The sequence below is a fragment of the Hemitrygon akajei genome, chromosome 5 (assembly GCF_048418815.1).
Source record: "Hemitrygon akajei chromosome 5, sHemAka1.3, whole genome shotgun sequence".
Lineage (NCBI taxonomy): Eukaryota > Metazoa > Chordata > Chondrichthyes > Myliobatiformes > Dasyatidae > Hemitrygon > Hemitrygon akajei.
Window position 1 is genome coordinate 21,233,219 of NC_133128.1, and position 24,774 is coordinate 21,257,992.

At 37.1% G+C, this 24,774-nt stretch overlaps 1 protein-coding gene across 5 annotated transcripts in view; it reads right to left on the reverse strand.

Moving 5' to 3' along the window:
• Positions 1 to 24,774, reverse strand: part of LOC140727536 (dual specificity tyrosine-phosphorylation-regulated kinase 1A) — a 144,558-nt gene that overhangs the window by 96,372 nt on the left and 23,412 nt on the right. For all 5 annotated transcript variants that reach the window (XM_073044989.1, XM_073044986.1, XM_073044990.1 and 2 more), the window contains exon 2: positions 8,097 to 8,170. In XM_073044989.1, the coding sequence (XP_072901090.1) occupies positions 8,097 to 8,106 (10 nt within the window). In that variant the 5' untranslated portion in view covers positions 8,107 to 8,170. The remainder of the gene's footprint in view (positions 1 to 8,096; positions 8,171 to 24,774) is intronic.

Genomic DNA, 24,774 nt, shown 5'->3' on the forward strand with positions numbered 1-24,774 from the left:
TAAATCCTAAAAGCACTATATGTTTAATCCCCAGCTCTACTCACTTTATACTTAACACTGTGGCTAAGCACAGCTCGAATTCATTTGCTGACTGTTGACGGCCAGATCAAAAGTGGTGACGAACCAGCATATTGGAGGGAGCTTGAAAATCCAGCTGAGTGGTGTCACAACAAAATCTCACTCAAAGTTAGCAAGACCAAGGAGCTTATTACTCACTTGAGGAGGAAACCAGAGGTCCATTCCTCATTGGGAGGAATCAGAGGTGGAGAGGGTCAACAACTTTAAAACTCTTGGTGTTATTATTTTAGGGGACCTGTCCTGTGCCTACCACACAAGTGCAATTACGAAGAAAGCAAAGCATCACCTCTACATCCTTTGAAGTTTGCAAAGATTCATCAGAACTTTTGACAAATTTCTGTAGATGTATGGTGGAGACTATATTGACTGGCTACATCACAACCCAGTTTAGAAACTCCAATGTCTTTGAATGGAAATTCCTACAAAAAAAAGTGGATACAGCCCTGTCCATCAGGGGTAAAGCCCTCCATACCATTGAGCACATTTACATGCAGAGTGATGTAGCAGGAAAGAACCATCCATAATCTGGAACCCCACCCAGGGCAAGCTCTATTCTCACCTTTGCCATCAGGAAGGTGGGACAGTAGCCTCAGTACTCTCATCACTAGGTTAGGGAACAGTTATTACCCCGAAACCATCAGGCCTTGCACTAGAGAGGATAACTTTACTCAGCTTCACTTGTCCCATCAATGAACTGGTCCCACAATCCATGGACTCACTTTCAAGGACTCTTCATCTGATGTTCTCAATATTTATTGCTCATATATTTATTACCATTATTTTTTCTTTCTTTGTGCAGTTTGTTGTCTTTTGCACACTTGTTGTCCAGCCTATTGGCGTGATCTTTCACTGATTTTATTGCAGTTATTGGATTTACTGAGTTTGTCTGCAAAATTAAGAATCTCAGGGTTGCATATAGTAACAAAATAAATTTACTTTCAACACTTGTAGCCTAACTTAAATAGCACAAATGAAGCCACTCAACTCAGAATATGTATTTAATAATCAAAAACTGGAGGTTAAGACAGTTGTATTGAAGTTAATAAATCTTAAAATATAATGTATAAATCTTTCAGGGCCGAGGTGGGCGGGAGACAATTTAATTTTAGCCATTTCCCTGCATACTTTAAAATGAAAGACAGATTGGCTCCGTATAATGCATATCTATCAAATTTAGGTTATTTAGAAACAAAGCACTTCTACAGCAATTAATATGCTTAAATTCCAAAACTGCTACTCGGAAGCTAGGCTATAATCTATAAACAGAGCTTCAGAAAACATTTGCCCTGCAGTTAGATCTTCCCTCCTACTTTAAAATCTCAGCCTGCCTGCAGAAAGCAAGGAGCGCTGCAGATCATTAACTACTCATTTATCAATGTCTCTCTGCCAAGCAACACAATGCAGCAGAACTGCACTAAGTAACCACCCTGATCCCAGCAACAGCATCTAATTAGCTTAGCCTACCAAAGCAATAGCACTAGATGATTGGCTGTCGTTCAAACTTGCTGATCAAATCACAGCAAGACATGTTAATAACACACTTCTGTTGCTGGGGTGCAACTGCCTGCTGTTGCCCAATAGGAAAACAAGTAGTAAACATGCAATGAAAATTATGCTTTGTCATAATTCCAAGTTGCTTTTAACCCTTGAAACAAGCAGCATGAAACCAGCAAAAGAACAGACATGCAAATATTTACAGTTTTCATACAATAAACTAGATACAGTACACAGATTAGACTGAATGTCATACAAGTTATAAACTACCAACTAACAATTTATATTCAGCATTGATACAGTGAAATCAGGATACATACACAGAAACAAAGAGCTTGAACGGCATCAGTACCGTTCCCTGGGCAGGGTTATACATGCTGAGGTTCAAGGGAACATCATGCTGACAATTTCATCTTACATAATTGAAAATTTATTTCAAGTATTACTTTGTTCTCCAAGGAAAAAATATATATAAAACTTTTCCAGATGTCTAACAAATAACACTCATTGAAGCAGAAGAACCTAAACAATAAAATTATCCAATGAGATTCTCAGCATTGATAGTAAACTTCAAGAGTCAGTGCAGAATCTCAAATATAAAAAGCTTTTGGAGAAGGTGAACTGCCATTTTCAATCATATCAAATTCTAAAAGCTTTCCAGGTAAGCAATTTACACCTGGTGTTAGATGTTGCAAATAAACTTTAATTAGAAGCAGTATGCCTTCATTAAAGCTTTTGATAGTACAAATTTAATCAGCTAACAAAAACTTGTAAAACATCAAAACTACAAACACACTCCTGTGTGTTGGTGGTCAATATATTGGAGCAAAGAATTACTACCTTGTCTGTCATTCCAAATTACCAAGATGGAGGCAGAATAAGCTTTGTTACAGAAAAAGCAAACTCTATTTAACAAACCAAAATTCATCATGTGAATACTAATATATTCATCATATTTTCTTTCACTCTCCTAACCCCATTCCAACCTGCCCTGATCACTCAATGCCGGTACTTTAAATAAGGGAAATTATGTGTAATTGGAAATTATTTTTCTTTACTAATATCACATTCCATTCTGCAATTAAGAACTGAATTAAAATCTCAGATAATGAATAGAGGTAACAAAATGCAATAAATAGGTTAAGTTGGTAGCTTTCACAATTTAGATTCATACATTACTTCAATACTCGAGCACATAAGAATTCACTTTCTAATATCATGATATATTGTAAATGTCAAGAAAAAAATATTTAATACTTCAACAGTGAAGGCAAGTAACACTGTAGTCCTTCCTTTACATTTGGTTTACGCAGTCTGTGCTTACTTTTCCAATTGTTTGCCCCAATAATTGAAAATGCGTTGGAAAAGTCTTCTATTTTTATTTGTACTTCAACATCCTATGCCTCTCATGATTTTTGTGGATATATTTCAACAATCGCTACAGCCACATGGGTAGTGAAATACCAGAATCATCTACATTGGTCTTTTACAAGGTGTCCATTGGTAATCTCATGCTTTTCAAGTTACACTGTCTTGCAGATGGATCAAGAATGGCTTGGACATCAATAAAATTCACATCTTTAACAGGAAATATTACTCCAAGACACTGTATCCCAATTTAAATAGAACAATTTTTATATGAAGAGCATAATTTTTAAGCTTGGTTGATCAGTACTCAAGTCACTGAATTATTTGGCTACTTACTGTAATTAATGATTTTAGATTCTATTGTCTTTGCACATTAGGCTTTGTACATTGAATAAACTTCAAAAAATGATTTGTTGCATTTACAATGACCTTCAGGGTTGGAAGTGAACTGTTAACTGATGATTGCTCAATGTCAGTTCCACTCATTATTCTGCAGTTAATGAAGCAATTCAATCTCATCAGTGGTAGGTCTAGGCCAGGTTTGGCCTGATAATTGAGAACTAAGATTCCTACACAAAAGTGTTAGCATTAGCTCTCTCTAAATGAACTGAACAATATTGAAAAATCTAAACTGAGTAAAACCATGCCATATATATTGCTGCATCAAGATATTTGTTTGTTGGTAAACTGGGATGAAGGGGGCTTTCAACAAACTGGAAACTTAACTGATATCAACCTTGTGCCAAGTGGTTGCAAATGACAACAAGACCATAAGACATAGGCAACTGGGCCCAAATTAGCTCTGCCATTCCAGCACAGTTGACTTATTAAATAACCCAATCAATTGGCCAGCACAGCAGTCTGTAGCAATGAATTCCACAGATTCACCACCTCCGGCTACAGTAATGTTTCCTCATCTGTTCTAAATGGATGTCTCTCTATTATAAAGCGGTGACTGAGCATCCTCTAATAACTGACTCACTTACTGATTCCACAAATCTATTCCACCATGAGCACGAGCCTCCACAAGTAAAACTGCATTCACAATAAAAGTAGCCTTCTTGAATGAGTTACATAGCTGCAACAAGGATCATCCACAATATGCACCCAAATAATCTGCCAAGCTTTCTTCTGACATGACTGGCCAAATACATAACCTCCAGCACTTGAAAGAATGAGGTAGATGCAGTATATAAAGCCTACAAGTTCTAGCCTATCCCAACTAAGAAATGTCAGTGTTCCTCTATCACCGCTAGATCAGAACCATCAGACCTCCAGTGACAATTCCTTATATGTGACCAACATCTATTTCTATTGACAACACCTTTGCCGTCTTGTGTCAACAATCTGTATTTCCCAGTTTCCATTTACTTAAACACAAGATAAATACATAAAATATATTTAAAATGTGTTCAACTATTAAGAACACGCTGCAACAGATTCTGTATAAATCCCAATTTAATGATTAATCATAATTTCAGGTGGCTCCACTGCGCAAATATTTTTATAGCATATACTGGGGGTCAACAAAAAACACAACTTAAAGAAATAAAAACGATGTTTAGACACACAGATATTTACTGGTGCTCAATGTATTAACAATTAAATTTTAAGAAATTTAAGAGTAGTTATAATCCAGGTTTCACAAAAAAATTACTAAAACAGAAACTCGGTATATCAGAAGAACAGTTTGGCAGAAGAGGGGGTGTATGATTGAAAAGATAGTCTGGATATTATTTCACTTATAAAATTAATTCCTATTCTTCTACTTGATATTTTCTAAAATGCATCAGTTTCAGCACAGTTCACATTGTTTGCATCATCAAACTTTCTGGGTCAACTGAGAATATGCACTTCTGATAAAGACAGCAACTGCTATTCGCAACTTCTCCGATAATGAAGTAGCCCAGGAGAACTGGGATAACATTCTGTACTATCAATCAAGTGGGATATAACATTGTACCACACAATATCCATTTGTGTTAACAAGAGTTACCAGGATTAACAATGACTCCCTCTTTTATAGCCTCTATCGCTGATAGTATTTGCCTGAACATTGAAAACTCACATTTTACTCCAAATTGTGTACCACCTCATTTGGACATATTTCACTATTGATTTACTGCTGACAGGTCATTCTCAAGAACCGCTGTTTGCAAGTTTTATGAAAGACATCAGCAGCAGCTCTCTCAGGATCAACTAGATATGGACAATAAAACATCAATATTATTTGCATCTAGCAAGCAAAATCCAAGAATGAACATTTAACCACAATACATGTGCAATCTCTCCAACCTGAAGAAACAGCACAATTGTTTACTCCATCAACTGAAAAAAATTATACTGGTATAGAAGGATTTCAAATCTAAAGCATTAAGCCAATTTGATAAATCTGCATTTTTTGCAAATTTGTAATATTATTTCCAAAGCATATTTAACAATGCTGTAAGTAGGGCTTCAAAATAAAAAGTTGGGTTTCAATAACTGCTTTAAAAATATGTTGTGATACATGTTAATATAATAGGATATACGGTACTTTAAAAACAGCAAAACAGGCTGGATTTCTACACAAATATAATGCTGGAAGAAAAGCGCATGATAAAACTGGATTTTTCTTTAATATTAAAGATTCAAGATTGTTTAATGCATTTCCAGTACACAAGTGTAAAGGACAATGAAATAAATGTTACTGTGATCCAAAGCAGCAAAATAAAAAGAGAGAACACGATAATAAAAGTTAGCTTACATACTTAGGACAGATTGTATGTATATAAAGTGCCTGTACATAAGGCGTCTGCCAGGAAATGATAAAATAGTGGTGGTGGGGTAGGTTAGTGGGTGGATGTGTTGATCAATTTTACTGCTTGGGGAAAGTAACTGTTTCTGAGTCTAGTGGTCTTGGAACTCCCTGATGGGAGTGGGACAAACAGCCCACGAGCAAGGTGGGTGGGATCTTTCATGATATTGCAGACCCTTTTCTGGCACCTTTCTGTATATAGTCCTTGATGGTGGGTAGGCTGCTGCCAGAAATGTGTAGTGCAGTTTCAACTATCTGGTGTACAGCCTCCCTGTTCGTCATAGTGCAGTGTCTGTACCATACAAAGATGCAGCTTGTTAGGATACACTACTAACACTTCTGTAGAAAGGTTGTGAATATTGATGTACGTAGTCCAGTTCTCTTCAGCCTCCTCAGAAAGTAGAAGCATTGGTGAGCTTTCTTAATCCTGTAGAATGTGTTCTGGGACCATGACAGGTTGTGTGAGATGTGCACTCCCAAGTGTTTGAAACTTCTCACAATTTCCACTGCTATGCCAGCAATATGGGGGGAGGGGAGGGTGAGTAGTGTAAGTTCTACTGAAGTTGCCTAACCATCTCCTTTGTCTTATTGACATTAAGGAAGAGGTTATTTACCTGGCACCAGGAGGCCTCATGCGCTTCCACTGTAGGCTATCTCATCATTGTTGGTGATTAGCTTCACCATTGTCGTGTCACCTGCAAACTTGACAATGTGATTACTCGAGTGTTTGGCCATACAGTCATATGTGAGCAGAATATACAGCAGTGAGCTCAGTACACAGCCCTGAGGGGGGCCCATGTTGAGGATCAAGGGGAGGGAGGAGCAATTGTGCATCCTGACTATCTGAGGTCCATTAGTTAGGAAGTCCAACAGCCAGTTAGCTGCACAATGGTGTATTTAGACCAAGAAGTAGTTCACCGAAGTCCGTAGGGCAATAGTGTTGAATGCAGAATCGAAATCCAGAAACAACATTCTGACATAAGTGTTTTTGTTTTCTAGGTGTGCTTTTTCTTTTAGTGACTCAAAAACAATGCATTTAAAATAACATAAGGGTTACATGTGCTTTCATTTATGTTATTTATGTTAGATTTGTCAACTTGAAATTGACAATTTCATTTCTGACAATTTAATTATTTTCAACTGATAAATGGGCCATAAGACATTAATTCTTCACCAACAAGTAAAATGAAATACACTTATCTTTATCCTTTTAAGTTTGAACCCCTTTTGTAATTAATACCCCAAACCCTTCAGATGTTCAGAAGGCATATATGCTCAACAAAATATCTAACAAGACAAATAATAAAACAATGCTTTTTAAATGCCCTTTGTTGTTAGTGTGATTTTCTAGTAGCTTCAATATTCCAAATAAGGATGGACTATGTCTTCTAGTGAGGGCATTTTTATGCAATTAATCCTGTATTGCCCTCAAAGAAGATGATTCTTTCTAAGCTTCAATCAACAGTGTTACCATTAAATTTCTGGCAGGATCAATAGCTTCTGTCAGACAAAGCACATCAGAACAATTATCTAGTCTCTTGGTGCTATGACTCCCCAACAGAAATGCTTTTGGGATTAGACTTGCACTACATTATGAGCAGAAGTCACAACAATGTTGCACTTCTATTTTAACACACAGTGCAGACAGTATGTCAATGTTCTATTCCAGACTAAATCTAGCAATTACTTGCTCATTAAACTGAGATACAGCTTTAAATTCATACATCACTGCAAACCATATCTACACAACTGTCCCAAGGAGTTGATAGATATATTTAAAAGGAACACTATTGCAATATAGCAAGGGAAGTGTACAACTTATTTGTTCACAAGTAATCAGAAGCACAAATGAATTCATTCCATCACATTCAATAGCTCAGTCCCCATTTTATTTCCCAAAATTTCTTTCTTTCTGTTTTGTTCTACAACATAATGTGCAGCAAATAAAAAGATAACTTTTGCCTCTTCTCTTCTTTATTATCTTAAATCCTTTACCTCTAGTTATATCTTGCTGTTTATTCCATCAAAATCATCACAAACCCCTATTAAATTAACAATTCTAATCACCTCACTTTAATCTTCTCCATTCTAAGGATATGAATCTCAGGTTCTTGCCCCATAATTCATGTCCCATGATCATGGCATCATTATAAAAAGCCTGCTCTGCACTCTTAGCAAAACTTTTCACTCTGTAAAATGCAGAACAAAATAAGAAGGCATGGTCAATTTTAATATTTTTGACCAACCAGAAGTTTCTTATGTTTAAAAAAGCTCCATGAAACAAACAAGAACATGACAATGCTTGGCCGTAGATTCCTGACATCCAACATTACAGAACCTGACATCAAGATTTAAGTACCTGTGTGCATTGTCTTCTTCTGTCACGTCTCATATCATTCTCCGTAGAGGATCCAGCAGCCAAATCAGAGAGCTCTACATAAGAAAAAAAATTGTGAATACATTAGAAAATCTATCAAAATTGGACAATGTCAATTATCATTTCAATACTATACTGAAACTAAAAAAAAACATCTTTTTAGTGATAAATGTCTGCCCAATCTATCAATGTTTTAAGTCACTGATTGAGACAATAGAAATAATATCCCAAAAAAGCAGATCTGCTCTGAAGTAATACAGGTGACCCCACTTTATGAAATTCGCTTTAACGGAAGACTTACATTAGTACCTGTTTTCGCTAACCAAAAGAAATCCGAAGAGGATTTTCGCTTTTATGAAAAAAGGCGCCCACTTTAAACTTGCATTTACCCTGAGAAGGACTACCATGACCGTGAAGCTTTGCGTGGGCAGGTGTGTGTATATGCGTGTACGTGCCGATTGTTTTCTAAAAATCGGTTTTGGCTAAATCTTCCTGATTCTGGTAAGTGAAACTACACTGTACATACATTATTTCTACTTTATATAGGTTGTGTATTTATCATATCATTCCTGCTTTTACTATATGTTAGTGTTATTTTAGGTTTTATGTGCTATCTGGTATGATTTGGTAGTTTTTTTTGGGTCTGGGAACGCTCAAAAACGTTTCCCATATAAATTAATGATAATTGGTTCTTCGCTTTACGCCATTTCGGCTTACGAAAGGTTTCACAGGAATGCTCTACTTTCAGAGGGGAGGCCTGTACAAATGAAATTATTTAGCACATCTACAGCTTCTGCAACATGTGTAGACCTTAATTCAAAAACAGTTAATCATCATGAGTACATGAACTTAAGGGTTATTTTTTGGTCACAGGTCTAAATTTGAATCGAATTTTTTCAGCAAACAGCAATAGCAAATGACAATCTTATTTCTAACAACAACAAATACAAGGCTAGTTAATTCAATCAGCTCACAATGTAAAATCACTCTGCTTTTACTACCCATTAAATTCCCTTTCCAATGAATGGCATTAAGACAAACTTATGTAAAATTCCAGTTTAAGTTTCTTCAACATTAGTTTCAGAAAATACAAATTTGCCAGTCCGTAACAAAATGAAATTTCAAACATTTGTGAAAAAGTTTAGCTGAATGCAGCCAAATCTTCAATTTTGCTAAATGGATCTTATGTTTTAAAAGAACAAAGTAGTGCCATCAATCCAATGGAGTAAATAAAATACACTGGCAGAAATGTGATTAGAAGCTGGTCAACACTATCAATGCATTTCTATCTTGCTTTTGTACATCAGGCAAGGTTATATAGAAATAAAACTACTCAACTACTCTTAAGATGGCACACAGGTCAACTACTACAGCAAGTAATTCCCAAGTTTCCTTCAGCTCCCAGTAAAAGCACAGCAAAATTGGCATTTAAATGATTTTCTTTTCCCAAAACTGGACTGAGCTCAGAGTAATGTAAAAGGGATAATTCTTGGATATTACAATTAAAGAGCTTGGAACAGTCATCCAATTCCTGTTCAGTCCATTTTCTTCTCACTTCAGCAATTGGTTGCTGTTTGAAATATTTATTTCAATTAAAGTCCCTGAACATTATTGTCAAAGATGAATAATTCAGTATACTGAGCCTCTAATGGTGGTTTTACAGGTGAAGCAGAATCAAGAACTTGAAAAGAGGTTGCTGCTTCAACCTCTTGTATTTAACATTTACATGATACACCGTCAAAGGAAAGCAACAGTCATCATCAGAGATCCTCACCACCCAGGCCAAGCTCTTTTCTTACTGCCAATTAAGGTAGAAGACTTAAGACTCATGCCACCAGGTTCAGGAACAGTTACTACCCCGCAGCAATCAGGCTCTTGAACAAAAGGGGATAAATGCCCTCTCATGCTCATTCATTGAGCTGTTCCCACAACTAATGATTTCGCTTTAAGGAACTGTTATTCATGTTCTCGATACTTATTGCTAGTTATTTCTAGTGTGCCATCTTCTGCACTCTGGTTGATCTTTTATTGATTCTGAGTATGCCCACAGGAAAATGAATTGCAGGGTTGTATATGGTGACATATATATACACTTTGATAGTAAAATTTACTTTGAACTTTTGAGTGATCTATAACTGCTCTTTTTCAATTCATTCAGAGAATGAGGAAATGACAAAGTTTACATTTATTTTAAAATCTCATTCTTCCCCAGGGATGATAAACTGACTTCTTGAACTATTGCACTCTCATTGTGTTTTAAAGTAGCAATCCAGAATTTCAAAGAAAGAGCAACATATCCTCATTACATTAGTCTGCAATTTGAAATCAGTTTTGCTTCCTTTTTACTTCAAAGCTAGCAGAGATGACGGCTTGCAAGCTTTACAGAATAAGCCCTGGCAAATTGCTCAATTCCAAAGTCCCTCATAATTTTCCCCAATGATGTCCTGAAATAACAATGTATCATCTTTCATATGCTATGGCAAGGATTCCAAACATCAACTTGGCAGTGTGCAAAGCAGCCTGACATCACTCCTAAATGTCATTGCTCCCATTGTAATCTCAATTCTGACTTTACCACTAGAGAAAATTAATTTCCTGGTGCTCTCTGAAGAATTATTTTACTATTCTAAATGGTATAATATTTATCATCTTTTAAACTTGGAAAAATAGCAGCCATGTAAAAAACCATCCCCATGAACAAACCCTTTAAGATTCCAGGTTTGGATTTACTCTGAACTGAAACTCTACCACATTTTCCAAGTTGTGGACAGTAGCAGCATTTATTGCCCATCTACAACTGTCCTTGAGGTTAGTGATGAGTCATCATCACATTCCTCTATTTAATATAATCTACATGGCAAATGAATTAACAATGTTTAATAAGAATAGCTCATTAGAAAAAAGATAAATTCTGAAGATGTCCACAGTTTAGATATGTGCAGTAGAAACAAAACAGATACAAAGTAGATCATTCCAGTTACTGCGGGGGGGGGGGGGGGGGGGGGGGATGAAAATAGTGTAATTGCTAACAGAAAAGAAATAGAACATGGTACAGGCAGTCGCCAGGTTACGAATGAGTTCAAATTCCTAAATCCATCTTTAAGTCGGATTTGTACATAATTCGGAACAGGTACATCCCAACGCAGTGCGTGCATTCGTTATTATGAACAATTGTATTTAACTCGAATTTTCAATACAATACGCTTTATGGAAGGTCGTTCGTAAATATGAGTTGTTCGTTAAGTCGGACGTACGTGACTCGGGGACTGCCTGTATATTAATTCTCAAAAACGACAATCACCACCTCATAAAGAATGTTTGTACATGAAAAACTGTTGAATTTGTACAGGATACGACTTGGCCACAATTTAATCAAAACTCAAATACAAGAAATATAAAAATAGAAAAATGTTATGATTCTCTAGATTGGCATCTAGATTGAAACAACTTGAAATCATTCAATGAGGATAACTTTTCTTCACTTCGCTGGAACAATTTTACTCTTTAAAAAATACTGGAGCATTATCACTTTATGCAAGGTCTCAAAAGTAAATTTTCTGCCATCAGAAAAAAGGTACAGGAGCCTCAGAACCCATACCAGAAGGTTCAAGAACAGTTACTACACCTCAAGCATCAGGACCTTGAACCAGTGAGGATAACTTGACTTTAGTTCATAAAATGTTCTCATCTTCTTGATATTTCTTGCTTCTTTCTTTTTTTGGCTCTTGTATTTGCAGTTCGTTATCTTTTGCACATTGATTGGTTGTCCAATATGTTGAGTGTGATCTTTGATTGATTCTGTTTCTTGGATTTTCTGAGTATGCCCGCAAGAAAACAAAGCTTACAGTTGTATATGTTGACATGTATGTACTTGAATGATAAATTTACTCTGAACCTTTTTTAAAACCAGGATCATTCCCATTTTTTGGCAAAAAGTCCACTGCAAGTGTTAACCACTTAGGAGTGGAGGGAGAAAAATCACTTGTAGACAATGACAAGATTTCATGCTGACCATTGAAATAAATATCTAACAGCAGATTCTAAGGAAGAATTACAAATCAGACTGCAAATTTTGTGCAACAATGTATTTCTCAAGGAGGGAAATAAGGTAAGATATTCGCAGCTGAACAGAGAGCCTAGCAAATTCTTCATCTTAGCATTCTATTTTGCCAGAGAAAAGCACAAAACTCACGGTGCACATGCAATCAAATAATGTTCAGATAATGTATTTCCAATAGTTCCAATGAATATATGACTGACAGTGGCCTAATCCATTATCATCTCCATTAACAATACCCCAAAATAATAGTGATAAAGGAATCACTGTTACAAGATAATCAAAGTTGTCTGCCTTAAGGGCTGAGCAAAGGGTCTGGCACATGGAGTATATGCTGGTAAATGCAAGTTTATTCACTATGGAAGGAAAAACAAAAGATCAGATTTTTATTTAAACAGTGAAAGATTCCAACAAGTTGTGCTGAAGGACTTGGGAGTGCCTTGCCAAAAAGTTTGGCTTTCAGGTGCAATGGGCTATCAAGACAAATGGAATATTGGCCTTCCCTAATCAAGGGATTGAATTTAAGAGCAGGGAGGTTATGCTGCAACTGTACAGGTTTCTGGTCGCCTTACCAGTTTTGGTGGCACAGAGCTGGTTAACCAGGTTGATTTCAGAAATCAGGGGCTTAGCCTATGAGGAAAGACTAGGAGGATACACTTTGAAATTCAGAAGAATGAGATACCTTATAGAAACATGTAAGATTATTAAAGTGAAAAAAAGATAGGAAATTTGTTCCCACTGGTAGCTGAGACTGGAACGAGGCTGAAGATTTAAGGCAGAGATGAGAAGGAACTATTTTTCCCCAAGAGTTCTTAATCTGCAAAATTCTCTGTCCAAGGAAGCAGGGGAGGCCACCTCAAAAAATTTAACAGACAATTAGATAGATTTTTGTATAGTAAGGGAATTAAGTGTTACAAGAGGAAGGCAGGTCGGTGGAGCTGACTCCATGGCCAGACCATCCATGGTGTTATTAAATGGTGTAGCCAGACCAACAGGCAAGATGACCTATTCCTGCTCCTATTTACGTTCATAATAGAATTTACTCCACTGCATATATTAGAGCATAACCACTTCCTAATCACCCTGATCAAAATATATTCTCTCTCAGTATTCAAATAAGTTATGCTGCTCATAATGACACATGCTCAGTTACTAACAGTTAGTTTCTGACACTGTTCACTGGTGATCTGGTAAATGCAACCTAATTGTAATTTTTAGCCAAGCTAAGCAAAGTTTGGGTGTTACGTCTGGAAACTTACAATGATTATTTCTGGCCTGCTAATAAGAATTCAGCAGAAATTTCAACCTGATTATTAATTTGCATCAAACTACTCTGAATACCGATTCCATGCAAACCAACAATTTTTTTTCTACTTAGGATCAAAAGCTGTCCCTCCCATGAGGCCATCTCTTCCATCTCTCCTTTAAAAGCCTGCAACACTTGGAACTGGAAAAGACATGTCTGGGATTGCAATTATAATTGCCTCCCATCAAATAGAATTCACATCTTAGATATACAGTAGTTTTTAAATCAATTCATTTGCTTTCATCTTGGTAATGTATGGATTCAACATGTGGATTTAATTTAATTTAGCAGCTTATACTAAAACTTCAGTGTTGAGCAAAATGTTAAATAATCAAATTAAAAGATTCTCTACATGTCAATGCTCACCAACATATTTGCTTACTATACCTTTATTTGGTTAATAACCATATAACAAATGTTAATTTATGTTGCTATATCACAAAGTACATACAGACATGGTATAAGTAAATTGGTTCTGCATGCACATCAATGGGATTTGGCAGCATAGTGTTGCAGTTTGATCCTGAACTGACTCCAGAATCCACCAAGAAAGCCTTATATCAAATGACAATCTGCTTGACATTCTGTGGAATACAGCTCCTGTCTTGTGAAATCAAATTCAATAAATGTTTACTGGATCTTCAAGGCAAGTGATGAACTTGTAATCTTACAAGATAACAGAATTGCCCATTTTCAACCCAGTGAAATTAAAAGGTCTGTGCATGTACTTTGTTGGCCAAGCTTTGCTTCCTGTAGCAAAAGTTTTCAGAGGCTAGGTTAACCACAGTATAAATGCATTATGGTACAGGATCAATACAAAATTAAAAATAAGCTTCATACCTGCACTATGACAAGCATATCAGTTGCACCCAGAAATTTTAATCTGTCCAAGCTATTTGATAGTAGTAAATGATCTACATGAAAAAAAACTTTCTCACCATTAAAGAAATATCAAGGTTATTGGAACAGAATATTCTTCTTGAAATAAAAGCATCACTGCTAGCATTAATGGTTTTCAAAACGTTTTTCTTGGAAGATTCTGGCCAACAAAATTCTACATTATTTAATTGCTAAAGCAGAATTCAGAAAAGACTGACAGATTAATTGGTCACTGTAAATTGCCTTTAGTGCACTGGCAAGTAGAGATAATGAGAAGGAAAAAATTGTAGAACTGGTATTAAAAGGGGTGATATGATACTTGGTTTACACTCAGTGGGTCAGAAGGCTCACTTGGGAGCTGTTTGCTTCTCTCCCTATGACTGTGATGGGAAATGTAGCAGTCAAGCAGCTTAAAGCCAAAATATTTCAAAACTAAATACATCCTCTCAAATTGGAATATTTATTGGACTTCTATTGTTGTCCATTCACATTGATCACATTCACCACATCCATTAGCCAAAAACAAATACCTGAGCTCATCCTAGAATATTTCAGACATTTTTCTTCAGTACTGCATTCATCTCACTGGATCTGAACTGTTACAGTGAGTTATATTTATTGATGACAAAGTGCACTATCAAAATTATTAATGCTGTTATTTTGAAGTCTGCTTCAACTCTGGATAAAGTACATCTTTTAGTTACCCACAAAAATGATTTCTTGCTTTGGAGGTTAGGTCACTGAAGGCATTTAATGATGTAGATAAATGTTGAATGATCAGAAAATTGAGGACCAATGGGAACTAGCACAGAAGAGATGAGACATGTGATAAACCTCTATTAACATAATGAATGGTAGGGGATGCTCAGGGGTTGAATGGCCTTCTCCAACAATTTTCTTGCATTCTTAGGAATACTTCAACAGTTGTCACTGATCCCTGAAGGGTAAAAATGCAATAGCAAGATATGAAATGATCTCAAAACAGAAAGTGCTGTAAGACCAATACAATCAATCACATCGACTGAAAACTACCCAGAGACAAGTAATAGTAAGGATCTTCAGATAATATCAAAAATACAAAACTATCAGTTTAGCTCAATCAACCATAATTTCTTTACCATATTAGAAATATTATGATTTCAGACTAAAAAGTATTTGATCTCTTATGCAGTTGTCCAAATGTTTTGTCGATGAATCTGAAAATTTTCTACTCTATTTAGGTGACAATATCCAAATTGCTTATTAGTAAATGATCTAACATCATACATGTAGGAATCACTAAATTTTAAGCATTTCAGGGGTTGAACAGCATAATGGATTTAAAAGTCTAGATCTATGATAAAATCTACTCAAAATAATAGTGACAGAAAAATAGTGATTTAAATTCAGCACATGAGATTTTGTATATAGTGTGCAGAAACATCCTCTATCATCTCTCATGGCAAATGGTACAAAATACACTCTGTGCTTAAAAAATGTCTTTACACATGCAAAAGAATGGTATTTCAGCAAGTGGCACCAAATTAGATGGTGCAGTTATCTTTGCTTCATTATTTCTATTTAACTTGAATGCCCATAACATTATTTGAGGAGCTAGCTCCAAAAAACAATGAAATTGCTAAGATACCAGAAGTGGTATTTAAATACTTTGAACTACATGACACTGCAAATATTAAAGATTCACCAAACTTAATTTGTCACCTCTCCCTTTCCACCTCCCAAATAAAATGTCTTAGTTGGAAAAAAAAACAAATTACATTAAAGAAAAAAAAATCACAATATTAAGGCATTAAATAAAACCTAACTAACCATAATTTAAAAATGTATTGAGAATAATGAAGTTCTGGATGGTTTCACACATAGAAAGCAAATGGCATATTTCCTACTTGAGAACTAATAGCAGATGCATGATTAACAAAAATCCTCAGACGGGAATGTTTACCAATTTAGGTCACATCAAGCCTATAAGATGAGCAAGATACTGTAAACTTCAAAATAAATTTATTATCAATGTACATATGTCACCATAATGAATCCTGTGATTAATTTTCTTGCAGGTGTACTCAATAAATCCGTAATAGCATAATAACCATAATAGAATCAAAGAAAGACCACACCAACTTGGGCATTCGATCAAAGTGCAGAACAAACTGCGCAAAATCAAAAAGAAATAACAAATACGCAGTAAATGTTAAGAATATGAGATGAAGAGTCGTTGAAAGTGGGTTCATAGGTTGTGTTAACATTTCAATGATGAGGCAAGTGAAGACATCCCCTTTGGTTCAAGAGGTTGAGGGGTGATAACTGTTGCTGAACCTGGTGTTGAACCTTTAGGTTCCTATACCACCTTGCTGATGGCAGCAGCGAGAGCACAACCTGGGTTGTAGGGGTCCCTAATTATGGAGGCTGCTTTCCAGTGACAACACTTCATGTGATGTGCTCAGTAGTGGGGAGGGCTTTACCTGTGACGGACTAGGCCATATCCATTAGCTTTTGTAGGATTTTCCATTCAAGGTGTTTCCATTCTAGGCTGTGATGCAGCCAGTCAATATACTCTCCACAGCACATCAATAGAAGTTTGTCAACATTTTAGATGTCATGCTGAATCTTCACAAACTTCTAAATGGCACTGCTGTGATTTCTTCGTAATTACTGTGCCCTGGATAGGTCCACTGAAATGTTATTACCAAATAGTTTTAAATTGCTACGGTTTCGCACCTCTGAACCTCCAATAAGGACTTGCTCATGGATCTCTGGTTTCATCCTCCTGAAGTCAATAATCAGCTCCTTGGTCTTGCTGACATTGAGAAAGAGGCTGTTGTTGTGACCCCACTCAGCTAGATTTTCAATTTCCCTCCTATATGCTGATTTGTCATTACCTCTCATTTGGCCTACAATAGCGGTGCAATCATCAAACTTGATATTGACGTGGAGCTGTGCTTAGCCACACTGTCATCAGTATAAAAACAGCAGAGCGGGGGCTAAGCACACAGTCTTGTGGTGCATCTGTGCTGATGGAGATTGTGGAGGAGATGTTGCCAATTCAAACTGACAGGGGTCTGCAAGTGAGGAAATCAAGGATCCAATTGTACAAGGAGGTATTGAAGGAATGATAGTATTGACTGCTGAGCTGTACTCAATAGAGTATCCTGATATATACATCTCTGGAAACTCCATAAATGTTTAATATAACACATTAGTCAAATACATTCATAAACCTTTATTTACCACGAATAAGCCTGAACTCAAAGCTAATTAAGACTGAATTTTTAAAATAGTTGCGTTCTTGCAAATGTCTTGTATGGCAAGACCAGTATTTATTGCCCACCCTGAACTGCCTTTGAAAGTGCTTTTGATTTGTCTTCATTAACTTCAGAAGTCCATTGGTGGTGACACAAATTTTGTTGGGGTGTTGTATATTTATGTAATGAATAGCATTTTTCTGTGATCCTGAAAGTTTGCAAATGATGTCCTCAGCCTCTGCTAATCTTAACTGGCAGAGCTCATGTGATAAGAATGTTAATGCCAATGACTGGTGATGAATTAGCTTACAGGCAAATTGTGTCAGTGATATACAGGAGTAAATAAGTGGGATGGAAGATGGGACAGTCATAACAGCTTCGTCTTGTGATGTTAAGCTGCTTGAAAATTAGTGCATCTACACTCATCCAAGCAAGTGGAGAGTGAAGGAACCCCTAGATGAGTTACTCAAAAAAAAAAGCAAGCTACTTTTGACTCCCTCTTGTTATAATACACAATGCTTTATTTGCAATTCATTGCTTCCCATGATATTGATTATGGTGAGGGCAAGACCCTTGAACATCAATGAGTGGTGGGAAAACTAGAAGCTGATCATTGCTAAATACTTTTTACTAGTTTCTAAACAAGTCTGCCCGGCCACTACCCAGCTCTTGCTGTATACACACATGGATTGCTTCATTATCTGTGGAGCTGCAAATAGAAAAGTAATAGAAAGTAGAAATAACAAAAGTCTTCTCCTGTGTTTATTGGAAAGAAAGATTATTTGAATCTGATTCTGTGAATGAGATTTCAAAGTAAATTAGAGAAACATCAAAAAAGCGAAATAAATCAAAATCTTGGATTCACTTAATAGGTCAGGTAGCAAGATGCTGTTTAACTGATCAACTTCCTCCTTCCAGAAACAAGGCTTCTCCTCTTGTAAATGCACACACATTCTCCATTTCTTTTATGTCTATACTCACCTCTTCTCCCAAACACCAATGATGAAATTCCATTGGTTCCACACCTTTCACCACATGATCTCCTACATTCAGCATGTCATCCTTTGTCATTTTTGTCAGATCCAATGGATCTCACCACCAGTCCCATCATGCCCTCTCCTTCCTTTCTGCTCTCTACAAGGGCCTTTTTTCCCCTCTCCCTCTCTCATGTTCTCCACCCTCTCTTCCTTGTCCTCTGGCAGGAATTGTAGATTTGGCTCTCACCATCATCCAATGACCCAAACAGACCTTCTCACTGAGGCAGAGATATACGTGTACCTCCTTAAACCTGGTCTATTGCATTCAGTGCTCACACTTTGGCGTCTTCTACATTGGTGAAGCAAAGCATAGACTACCTACTGTTTAGCAGAGCACCTGTGCTTTGTTTGTAATGGCCACTTTACACTTCCAGTTCTAAATTTCAGCTCTGTTACCATTTCCACACCTATCTGTTCTTCTTCTGTTTTCTCCACTACCAAGGTGAGGTTTAATGCAGATTAAACAATGCATTCCACTTGGGTAGCTTACAGCTAGTGTCACATAAACTAACTAATCAGTAAACTCCAAGACCTGGGCCTCAATACCCCCTTGTACAACTGAATGCTGGATTTCCCCACTTGTAGACCCCAGTCAGCTCAGACTGGCAAAAACATCTCCACAATCTCCATCAGCACAGGAGCACAGCAGGGATGTGTACTTAGTCACCAGCTCTACTTACCTTATACACCTATGACTGTGTGGCTAAGAACAGCTCCAACACCACATATAAGTTTGCTGATGACACTACTGTTTGGACTGAATCAAAGGTGGTGATTAATCAGCATACAGGAGGGAAAATGAAAATTTGGCTTAGTGGTGTAACAACCACCTTACACTCAATGTCAATAAGACCAAAGAACTGATAGTAAACTTGAGAGGGAAACTAGAGCCCATGAAACCAGAGTCCATGAGCCTGTAATCATCAGAAGGAGAAAGGGTCAGTAACTTTAAATTCCGGGGGGTCACGATTTCAGAGGACTTGACCTGGATTCAGCATATCAGTACAATTCAGCGCCTCTAATTCCTCAGGAGTCTGCAGAGATTCAGCATGTCATCAAAAGCCATTGTAAACTTCTATAGATATGTGGCTCTTGAACAAAACGGGATAACTACACTCATTTAAGGACTCTATTTTGTTATTTCATGCTCATTATTTATTACTCTTTATTATTTGCATTTGCAATTTGTTTACAATTTCTGGTGTTTACAGATCCTGTTTACAGTTACTGTTGTAGACTTGCTAAGTATCCCTGCAGACAAAATCTCAGGGTTGTATATGGTGAACTTTGAAATTTTCAAATTTTGGGTCCCATTCCACCTTTTTCCATCACCACCCTCAACTTAACCTGCAAATTTCTATCACTTCTTTCATCTTCCACTTATCAACCAGCTACAGCCAGCTCCCATCTCTTTCCTGACACCAAACCCTCCCCCCGAGTCCTGATACAGAGTCTCATCCCAAAACATCAGCATGTCCCCTTTGCCTTCATAAATGTTGCTTCAGCAGCAGAGTTCTTGAAGTAGTTTTTTCCCCCAGAGTTCTATGTACCAGTCCACATCCAAAGATCGGAGTTGGAGTGGGTCAGCAAATTTTAAGTTCCTCAGTGCTAACATTTCAGAGGATCTGCCCAGAGCCCAGCACATAAGTACAATTATGTTCAATAGAGGCAGCGCTTCTACTTCCTTTGGAGTTTACAAAGATTCAGCTTGATATCTAAAACTTTGACAAACTTCTGTAGATGTGTAGTGGAGGGTATACTGACTGGTTGCATCACAGCATGTTATGGAAACACCAATGCCCTTGAACAAAAAATCCAACAAAAAGTAGTGGATACAGCTAAGTCCATCATGGGTATAACGCTCCCCACCATTGAGCACATCTACAGAGGACTATCACAGAAAGGCAGCATGCATCATCAGGATGCATCTCTTACTATCTTTCCTTCCAGTTAGTCCTGACGAAGGGTCTCGGCCCGAAACGTTGACAGTGTTCCATCCTTTTAGATGCTGCCTGGCCTGCTGTGTTCCACCAGCATTTTGTGTGTGTTGTTTGTATTTCCAGCCTCTGCAGATTTCCTCATGTATGCATCATCAGGAACCCCCACCACCTAGGTAATGCTCTCTTCTCACTACTGCCATCAGGAAGGTGGTACAGAAGCCTCAGGATTCACACCACCAGATTCAGGAAAAGTTACTGGTTCAAGAGCCTGATGGTTGAAAGCTGAAGGGGATAACTTCACTTGCCCCACCTTTGAAATGTTCCTACAACCTATGGACTCACTTTCAAGCTCTTCATTTCATGTTCTCGATATTTATTGCTTATTTATGTATTATTACTCTTTACTCTTGTATTGCACAGGTTGTTGGCTTTTGCGCACTGGTTGAACGCCCAGGTTACTGTGGTCTTGCACTGATTTGTTATGGTTATTATTCTATTATGGATTTATTGAGTATGCCTGAAAGAAAATGAATCTCAGGGTTGTATGTAGTGACATATATGTACTTTGATAATGTTTAATTTGAACTTTGAAAAACTCAAAAATTTCCACTGCAGTTCTCAATCACTCTAATTTCTTATTTTAACCACAAGGTGCTAAGAAAGATACTTGTGTGCATTTTCAAAATGTTCAAGATGATGTTTTGGATAGATATTGTAAATTTGCTATTGCAAACCTATCACAAAAATATTCAACAGTGCACCATTGCCCAATTTCATGTTAAGAAAATTTGCATCTATCTAATTTACTCTAAATGATGCAGCCAATACGAGTTCACGAAACTACAGATAACCTTTATTGATTTACTAAGCATGGTATCCTTTTCTCTCATTAGATCTGTTGCCTCTCTTGCTTCAGAACTTAAATGACACATTAGTTCTTTAGTATATTATTGGTGCTCTAAAAGAGGCATGTCTGTCACCTTTGGTAGTACATCAAAACAGATTCACTCGAGGACACAACCTGGACTTATTTTTTGAAACACCACAACAGCAAAAATGTAATTTTTGCAAAGAAATGTTCAATGGAGTCAATATGTTCACACAGATACACTTACAAGCTATTCAATGGTATTAAACTAAAAAAAGGTCTCAACAATTGTTTCTTCATATCATTAGGTAATTAATCATCTCACTTACATATAGGAATTGTGATGCTATTGTTACTCAAAATTACATAACTTTAGTTTACAAAAACTTTTCTGCCTGACAAATTTTAACTCGCCTCATGACCATTTATAGCAATCAAACATTTCAGCATGACATTTCTAGTTAAGTACACCTCCATGCTTATGGGGAAGACACAAAATGCTGGAGGAATTCAGCTGGTCAGGCAGCATCTATGGGGGGGGCAGTGGGTGGAGATGGTCAGTTCTCCTCCATCTCATCAGGGATTACTCTCTGCGACCAATCCCCCCCCCCCCCCGACTCATCTCTCCCCACCAATCTCCTCCAGGTACTTACCCCTGCAACCACTGTGTACTACACCTCCCCAACACCACTTCCTTCACTAACATTGTCATTCACATGTGAGTTAATCAGCGTTATTGCATTCAGTGCTCCCGGTGCTGCCTGCTCTACATCAGTGAGATACAATGCATATTTGGGGGTTGGGGCGGGAGTGGCTGTGCAGAATACTGCACTTCATCCAACCATAACAGCCATGATCGCCCACTGTCTAACCATTTTAATTGCACTCCCTTTTCCCATATGACATGTCTGTCCACGGTGTCCATGAATGCCAAGTTGAAGTTAGATGCAGATTAGAGAAACAGCACATCACATTCCACCTTGGTAGCCTCCAACCTGACAGCATTAATTTCTCCAACTTCCGGTAACCTTTCCTCTCTGTTGGTCTTTTAATTTTTTTTATTCTACTGGCACAATCAACCTTTCTCTTTCTCTTCCCACACCCACCGATCTGCCCATCACCCACACATTGCTCTCTCCAGTTCCTCATCTCCCTCCTTTCCATTATTCAATGGCCCACTGTCCTGTCCTTTCAGATTTCATCTTCTTCAGCCTTTTATCACTTCAATCTGTCACCTCATAGCTTCTTGCATCTCTCCAGCTCACCTCGATTTACCTATCAGACACCCAGGGTTGTATATGATGACATATATGTACTTTGATAGTAACATTTACTTTGAACTTTACCCCACTATGTCCAGTCTTTCCAGTCCCAATGAAAGGTCTGGACATAAAATATCGATTGCCAATTTCCCTCCACTGATGCTGTCTGACCCGCTTTAGTCCTCCAGTAATATTGTCTGTTGTTTCATGATAGTATTCCATTCTTCTCATCAGCATTAACAAAGTATAAATGCAGTAGGGAAAATCTGATGAAACAAGATGGCAAGAGAAACACTAAAACATACACAAGTGCCAAAAATGAATGTGTTTAATCATGTCAAAATTATAAATTATGCTTTAAATCCAACTTTGTTCACACACTGGGCCAATTATTTTAATTTGGCAACCATGTCATATAATAGCAATTAACAAAAAATGTATACAGGAAAGATTATCGAAACGAGCTCCTACAGTTGTGTTTAGTTACTAACATGGAAAGACTTCATGAACTTAGCAATAAACACCTTTTGACCATCAGCATGACCACTGAAAACAAATGAGGATTACGATTAGATCTTGTACATCATGTACTTTTCCAATAAATCATCACAAATTATCTGAAGCAAGTCATATTTGTTTTTTAAGCTACCACATGTTCACAGTTACAATAAATTGTGACTAATGCATGATATCTCCAGACAAAAGTACAGGACAAATGGATTGATTCTAACAACATGTCATGAGATTGATTCATCCCGAGTGACAGGGGTCCTGAGCACAGATAGACATGATCTTGCAAAATTTTTCAATTAGTGAGAAGTTTACATGCAAGAACAGTTTCAAATATTAACGAATGTGATTCTAAAAGTTTTCACAAACATAAAATTGTTATTTTTCCAATGAGGCCTCCTTTTTACTACTGAACAAAACATCGGTTAATTTTAAATAAATATCAATGGTCTTAGTGAAGTCACAAGCACAGAATATCCAATGTCTGCATGCTGACATTATGATGTCAATATTCCTCTCGTGTCTATCAAAAGCTCATGGCATTTGTCAGCCTCCGTCACCAGTTATAAAAATAGATTCATAGTGATATCTCTAGTGTGCCCTCTGAAGAGCTGGAAAAGACATACGATTCCACTTAAATGATAAAAAAATCAATAACTAATAATAATCGCTGTGGGCTGACGGGCCTGTATTGTTCTGTAAGTTTTCTAATTAAAATCTCTTGAAATTTATCAGTTGAAAGACTCTTCAAACACATAAATTACTTGAATCAAAAAATTGAAGTTCAATAATAATTTTCCCAAGATGTATCCATAAAGCAATTCTAAAGTCAGAATAATTACGAGTCTGCCAGTCGACTGAAGGCAATTAAGTGGCCTGTCCTGGAGTTAGAGGCCTGTGTATGCGAGTGGGTGGGTGGAGATGGAGGGAGGGAGGAAAGGGACTTGTTTTGCTGCTGTTTTGTTTTGTTATTTTGTGCCTGTGTTGATGTTGTTGTGGACATGCTAGGAAGTCGGAATATGTAGCAAATCTTACAGGCTGACCCCAGCACATCCTTTGGTTGTGCTGGTTGTTAACACATTTCACCCTAAGTTTCAATATACAAGTGAAACATAAACAAATCTGAATCTAAATTATCCTTTGCCTATAATTCCCCCCCACCCCCCCTTCCCACAATGTATTTCTGTATTTGGAAGGTTTCTGAGATATTTGAGAAAACATCTACAAAGTTTACCACAGGCTTTGAACAGTACATGTGAGCAGCCTTCAATATCCTGTAAATCACTGCTGGAACAGCTTATGCTTTTAAAATGAAATTTAAGATTATGTGTATGTTGTATTACAGCAGCTAAAATTTCACAATATCAAGCTATGGCACAAACTCACAAGTTATAATTTCTATATGTGGCATTTAGCCAGATTAGAAAATGACACATTGGACAAGACCAGAGTCAACTACAATGACCTCCAATAGTTGCCAATAATAATTAAGGACTCACTGAAACTCAGCACACATCCAAAAACGCTGTTTACCCTGTCCTTCTAACAGACATTCATAC